The sequence below is a fragment of the Penaeus vannamei genome, chromosome 15, assembly GCF_042767895.1.
Source record: "Penaeus vannamei isolate JL-2024 chromosome 15, ASM4276789v1, whole genome shotgun sequence".
Taxonomy (NCBI): Eukaryota; Metazoa; Arthropoda; class Malacostraca; order Decapoda; family Penaeidae; genus Penaeus; species Penaeus vannamei.
Genome location: NC_091563.1, coordinates 30,751,196 through 30,758,695, shown reverse-complemented (window position 1 = coordinate 30,758,695; position 7,500 = coordinate 30,751,196). Strand labels below are relative to the sequence as shown.

At 37.6% G+C, this 7,500-nt stretch overlaps 1 protein-coding gene across 1 annotated transcript in view; it reads right to left on the bottom strand.

The window, feature by feature from the left end:
• DCTN3-p24 (Dynactin 3, p24 subunit) overlaps positions 1 to 7,500 on the bottom strand; it is a 33,711-nt gene that overhangs the window by 14,987 nt on the left and 11,224 nt on the right. Inside the window, exons 4-5 of the mRNA XM_070130615.1 lie at positions 7,425 to 7,500; positions 6,451 to 6,569 (exon numbers count right to left, since the gene is read on the bottom strand). The exon at positions 7,425 to 7,500 is cut by the window's right edge and continues 95 nt beyond it. Of these exons, the coding sequence (XP_069986716.1) occupies positions 6,451 to 6,569; positions 7,425 to 7,500 (195 nt within the window). The remainder of the gene's footprint in view (positions 1 to 6,450; positions 6,570 to 7,424) is intronic.

Genomic DNA, 7,500 nt, shown 5'->3' with positions numbered 1-7,500 from the left:
GGGAGCAGAGCGCAGGACTGTTTTGGAATAAGTTGAGAGAGAAAAACCTCGTCATAGTGCTTCCTGTCTGGCCTCTCATAGAGTGAGGCCTAGTTTAAATGTGAGGACTGCTACCTCACATTCAAACTTATAGGCAGGGCAGCTCCTATAAAACACATTATGGGAGTCTCCACAACTGGCACATGTACGTGACTGAGCAGGGCAATTTGAACAGTCATGACCAAGTTGGGCACATAAAGGGCATCGGGCTGTGGAGCGACAATGTTTGGCTGGGTGGCCAAAACGGCAACATTTTTGACATTGACAAGGAAGGGGTTGATATTGTCGGACATGATAAGACAGTCCACCAAAGTAAACCTCATGGGTGAGGTCTTGTCTATGGAAGCTAATCTTGGCAATATTGACATGAGATTTATGAGGAGGAAGAGTGTAACACTACTGCTACTGCATCATATTCATCAAGGCAAGAAAGTAAGTAATTTTCGCAGTCTGACCAGTCCTTGTTATACATGGGACAAGCATTTGGGGGAATAGAAACAGTTCCAGTACAAGTATTAAGAGTTGGGTGAGGTTCGTCAGGAATGGGTTTGCCAGTAAGGTCAGTTAGGGCAGATAGTACACGAGCTTGAGCTTCAGATGTAACCGTGACAGGGCGTGAACAATCAGAGCGACTGCGAAAGGTAACCTTGCCTACTTGCTTCTGGAGGCACTGCTGAAAGAGAAGGGTATTCTCAGAATAGGGGGCTGTGGGGGAATCACAAAGAATCGATCCCACTTGGCTGGGCTAAATAGAGTACCCAGAAGGTTTGCGGAGGTAGAGGTAGTAGAAGGACGAGAGCGAGAGGAAGATGGGGTGGTGTGGAGTGTAGTAGTTCTGTGGGGAGGAGGACAATAAGGATGAAGAGTAGTAATAAGGGAAGAGGGGGTTGACATTGAAGAGGGTTGTGTAGTAGGGGATGAAGAGGAGAATGTTGGGGATGAGGAAAAGGTATTTTCCAGGGGTTGAGTAATAACCTGAATGGGTTTTTCAGAATGGTTAGAGTTGTTCGTAAGCGTCAAAGAGGGGGTATTAGCATCAGTGGTCGGAGCCGTGGTCAAAGGAGGGGCAGGGGTCGGAAAACCATCAAAATCAAATTCAGATAGGCTATTTGATGAAGGGGCAAGCCTTAATGCCTCTATCAAGGGTAAGGAATCTTCATTACTGGCCATGGTGAGCCTGAATAAACTGGGGAAAAGAAATGGTCTACCCCTTAGGGTCCCCATAAGGGGTAAGGGCGAAGTAATTAACCAAGGGAATACCGTGCCCATGGCTCCCAGAGGCTGTTCGTGACTGACACAAAGCCAGCCTTTCATCCTTTCAGCACGGCTCTCATACCTTAGGAATGGGATAGAAGAAACGAGTAAAGAAGATACGGTAGAGGAAAGAAGAGAAGAAAGGACCAAGCAAAATTAGTTGAGGCAAGGGCCGAGGCCCAAGGTAGGGGTAATCCTCTACATTGGGTCTCAATCCCCGTCTCCTAAGCCCTCCCACGATGACAATGAACTAGGTTTTGGGAGGGTACCCACATGATTATAAACTCCCACAACAAAAATTTGGGCAGCGTGCGAGGCCAGAACTCCAAGTTCCATTGCCACTGTGTCAACGATTTTCACCTTTCCACACTCGCTGTACAGGAACGAAAATGATACAATGTATAATGACATCACCTCTTGAAATGGATCACAGAAAGATAAAAGTATCTTATTATAACAGTTTTATCCCAAAGTGAAAGATTTATATGAAAAAATGAAGAAAAAAAAAAAAAATCATTATGTGACTTTTCAAATTTCTTTCCCAAAAAATATAGTAGATAAGATTCGATGTTAACAAATTCATCATGAAAGTATGTTCAGGGTTCGATGACAATACATGAGCAGTTACAAGTCTGTATTGCTAAAAACAAACTTGATATGAATAGATATTTACACGGGCTGGGCACTTGCCTGTATTCAAGGCTGTCTCGCAGGGACCCACGCAACAAAGTTCCAAGCATCGCCACTGCTTTAGACTTATCTGATTGCAATAATTTTATGTATGCGCTTTCATTTGAAACTAAATAATCAATTTAACATCATTATGTCATTATAAATACATTTGATGAAAAAAATAAATAAATAAATAAATAAAATAAAGGTAAAGACAATGTAGTATATAATTTATTTGTGTAAAATCCTAAGATAGACCAACAAATATCTGATACCTATTGTTGTATCAGAAAATGAAGTGCCCACGCTAAACGAATATAAGTATTTTTGATATATCAACGTTTTCTGAATGGTTATTTCTAAAGAACACTAAACAATTCATTGTCACTCCTTAACAAGTACTACACTCATGACTAAACGTTTATCACTTGTTTCAAGGCAGAATCACGTGGTTAGACGATGCGGGAGAAGAGTAGACAGGAATAAAAATAAAATAAATAAATGGAATAAATAATTATGGATCTAATGGATAAAAGTGTATATACGCATATACACGTACGCGAACATGTACCTTTACAATAATTTACATGCCTATACATATGTAAACGAATGTATACCCAAGAAAACTAATAAAAGAGGTATAAAATACGAAACAACCGATTTTATATAACGGTCATATTGTCTTGGGTCTGGATTTGCCCCTTTTCATGGGAGTCATTTGTTTGTTTGTTTCTATAACTCAGAGCCTAATGATCATATCTCTACCTAACAAACTGCGTTTGATAGAGAAATAATAGTTTCTACAGTAATGAAATGGTAAAGATCCATAAATGAAAAACTATAAAAATTGAACTTCAAATATCCAACCTTTTGTTTGCTTGTTTTTCGATTTTTCTTTTTCTTTTGAGCTACAAACATTTTCTTGCCCCAGAGTTTTTATCTGAATAAAATGTTGAGTATATCTTTGGAAACCTTGTGAAAATGTGCAGAAAAGATAGTAGTTTTTTTTTGAAATTTTGATTACTTTTTTATATGAATTTTTGAAAATCGAAAAAAAAGGTAAAAATTATTTTTCTTTACATTTTTTTTTTCTGAGGAAATTAAAAAAGGCTACAATATTGCCTTAGGAATTCAATGATGTTCATTCAAATTTTTTTCATGACATAATTCATAATCCTCTGGGACAAGGAAATGTTCGTGCAGACACATGTGAAAAAAAATTGTAAAAATGTTTTTTCATGGGGGCCATCGCCGCCCATGTGGGAACCCCCATAAATTTGGTATCAAAAGATTCAGAATATTAAAAACCAAATATTCAAAAATCAAGAAAATCCATAAGACCTTTTTTTTTTAATATTTACCCCCCCCCCCATATAAGGACGGTCCCCTTAATACATGGAACCTTGTTATTAGGCATTCTAGTCCTGGACTAATTATTTTACACTTTAAATATGGCATAGTAAACTAAGGCAACTGAACAGCATAGAGTAGAGGCCCATGGAGAGGTGCTGTATATTTTCTGCCCCATATGGACTAAAACTAGGATGTGTAATGGTGCCGACCCTTTTCTCTTTATACTTAGCTGCCATACTATATGAAGTATCCCACAACAACCCAGGGGTTGAGATAAAATACAGATTAGATGGAGGAATTTTCAAACTGGCCAGACTCAGTTCACAGCGCAACACCAACACCATCAATGTGACGGAACTACAGTATGCAGATGACAATGCTGCCGTAGCCCACACTCAAGCAGAGCTCCAAGAATCGGTGGATAATTTCCATGCTGCCTACACGTTTTGGCCTAACAGTTAACAAGGCCAAAACTAAGATATTAGCCCAACCAACACCAGGGGAGAATACACCTGTAACTAACATCACCATGGATGGAACCACCATTGAATGCATCAAACATTTCCCATACCTGGGAAGCATCCTTTCCACCCAGAGCACCTCCTCCAAAGAGATTGAAAACAGGTTACAAGCTGGCCACACTGCTTAAGGGAGACTATCCACCAGGGTGTTCAAGAACAAAGACTTAACCACCCATACAAATGTGATGGTATATAACACCATTATAGTATCAATCCTGTTATATGCATGTGAGACTTGGACCCTTTACAGTAGGGATCTCAAAAAACTGGAACAATTCCACCAGAAAAAAATGAGAGCAATAATAAAAATCAAATGGAACGACTATGTGTCCAATACTGCAGTCCTTGAAAGAGCCAACGTCACCAGCATCTAGACCATGATCATGAAACACCGCCTAAGATGGTCTGGCCATGTGGTGCGTATGGAGGACACAAGACTACCAAAGAAAATTCTCTTCAGTGAGCTAAATACAGGTGATCGCCCTAGAGGCCACCCCATGCTTCGATTTAAAGACCAGCTCAAGAAATCCCTCAAGGAAACCAACATAGATCCGAACGCCTTCGAAGCATCAGCAAGTAACAGGAACGAGTGAAGAAAAATTAAAGTGGGCACAGACCTCTTTGAAGAGTAAAGAAGAGCCAGCCTGGTAACTAAAAGACAGCAACGGGCAGAAAGAACGAATCAACAACAGCCACCTCTCACAATTCAGTGCGAACAATGCCCATGACTATTCAGAGCACGAATTGGACTTACGAGCCATAAGAAGGCTCACCACCCTAACAATAATTAACCTATGACCCCCTCCTCTATTCAACTTTTATTGGACTGAAAACTATGATATTTGGATACGAGGACATGCCGACGATCACAACCCTTACAACAGTAGCAGAGGGTATGTATATACTTTTGTGTGTTTGTATGTTCTGTGATTTTCCTTTCCTATCTTTTTTATACAAACAAGTTAGGGGATGCACCGAGCCCAGCTTGCCAGGGAGTTGAATATAACACTGTAACTTTACGGTAAAAACATCCCCTTCAGCTCTGAATGTCCGAGCTTTTAGTAATGATGGCTACTTGTTTAGACATTAATAAATACCTTTACCAATTCAAAAATTCAGGATGGTGATCTTTCTGCATTCATACAATAAATTACATCTACTGTTTTCTTTTGCAATTTCATATTGCTCTACACGAACAGAACTACTAAAGTCCCCTTAACTCAATGCTGCTGGGAAAATGTAATGTTCATTTTAGTTTTGGCTTGTGAACTGTTTTTACACAGAGATGTTTCCACAAGTGCTCAGCCAATAAGGAGTCAATTTATAGACCTCATGACCTCACCTGATTTCACCTTACCATCAGTTTGGGGGATTAAAAAAAAATAATGCTATCAGTTTCAATACTGTTATTCTAATAGACATAATCAATATAATGTTATTAACATTACAAATGACAATAAAAGATTTAAAAAAATATATATATTTCCAAAAAGGGAAAGGGTGAACAGGTGAGATAGGGAGTACTAGTAATTGACTCCTTGGTGACTAAGTAAATGTTGAGCCATCTAAGTATAAAGTCAATTAATGAACTCAACTCACAGTGGGCATGGTATGTACATATATACCATCCCCAGCGGCATCGCTATAACTGCATATTCTATAAAAAGTTATTTCATCACATTGGTACAATCCCACTATATGCATAATTTAAGTATACTCAAATAAAGTTTCACTTGAATATATTGAACAGAGTCTCCCTATTCCCAAGCAGAAACATATGATCCACCAATGACTAAAACCAAAAAAATTCTTGAATGGGAATGAGTCAACATCTTAAGCCATGCTTAGATGTTCAGAGCTGAAAGGGGTTAATGAGACACATTCTATTTCAAAAGTGTTGAAATATCTTTATCCATTATAAATAATTATACAAAAATATTCATACCTGTTAACCACTATTAGATGAGTCATTAAAATCTATCTTTTACATTGGTGTTTCTCACAAATTTGCTTGTACACACACATACAAAAAACACGTTTGGCTTACTTGCACACAAATAATCAAATTACCAACTATATCTTGTATACTGGTATGGAAAACAGGCATTTTCTTTCCCCAAATACATATTACAAACTGTAATTGTAATTGTTTGTCACAGTAAAAAAACAAAAAAGACTACTTTCTTTTGGTGTCAAAGATTTACCTTAATCAGCAGCTGAAATGGATTGAAAGTGAAGAGAACTTTGCAGAAGACATTTATACCATTCTTTCCTACATTACTTTTAAATAATAATACTTGACAATTGCTGGTAAAGTAATAACTGGAGAAAAAAACTTTCATTATCAACTTTCTTTTACTCCTCCCACATGAAAAGGGAATGGAGAGAGAGAAAATCTACTAACTCAATAGCTTCTCTATATCCTATATAAAACAAAATAAAATAAATAAAATTTAAATAAACTGTAGACCCGTGAGACATTTTTCTTCCCTGTTGGGATCGTATACTCAGTTGCTTACATGAAAATAAATGAGAGTAGCCTGAAGTCACAAGTGTGAAGTGACCGCTACAAACAAACATCCAGCAAGGCTTTCTTCATATTAAAGGATACAATAGCATTATACTGGTCCAGCATATTCTTGATCTGCATGCTCTGTGCAGTGGCGGCTTCTTCATCTTGGCTGTGTTTGTTGGCTATCTGGATAAGTTCATCACTCAGGTTGGGTGTATCTGGAAAGGAAGGAGTAATAAGTCATCTTGTATAATTCCATAAGTCAAACATGAAAGAGAAAGATTTTATATAGAAGTTGGATTTGGTATTAAAAATGTTACAACAATAATAACCTGCCACTGTAATTATTTGTCTGGTGTTACCCAAATGCCACTGGGAATGGCATGTGAAGTTGCAGAATTATATTTCAAGTAAACTTGCTAGGTCCCACATTTATACATCTGGCAACCAATCAAAGTAAACATAGCATAAATGTAGGCTAAAACCCTACATAATTTGTAACAAAGAGTGTGACTGGTCAAATAAAAATAACCAATGAGTATGTTAATGAATGTTTTTGGAAACTAAGTAAGCCATTTAATCTTTTGTTTTATTCAAATAAGTGATAACAAAACATGTAATATTGGTTATTGTTGACTTTGTAGTGGGATATTCTTCAAATATGATATCCTGGAATTTTTTGTTTATCGTATTGGCATCCATTGTCTTCCTTGGTATACATGGCAAGATGGGAGTTGAAACTCTGTGCCTTCTTGCAACAAATTCCACAGTGAACAGTAGATATAACTATACAGAGGGTTATAAAGAGAAAGGTAACTATAAGCTTACTCTTGTAATTTCTCTGAATAAACTACCCTGTCTAAATCTATCGTTTCTTTGGTCAATCAATTTTCCAAGTAAATACATGAGCAACCTTTGTCTTTGGATTTTGAGTGGTTACAGATAAGTGGTTAGTAGCATATGTTAGCCTATAGTCACTGATTCCCTAATGTAATCAGACACATAAATAAATCATCTTTCAGAATGACAAAGCTACAAAATCTTCTCAATAAACCAAGAATATCATCACTTACCACTAATGTGTTGAGAGTCAAGAACATGCTTGAGTGAGTGCAGTGTGTTGAGCTGCTGATGCTGGTTTCGGAGCTG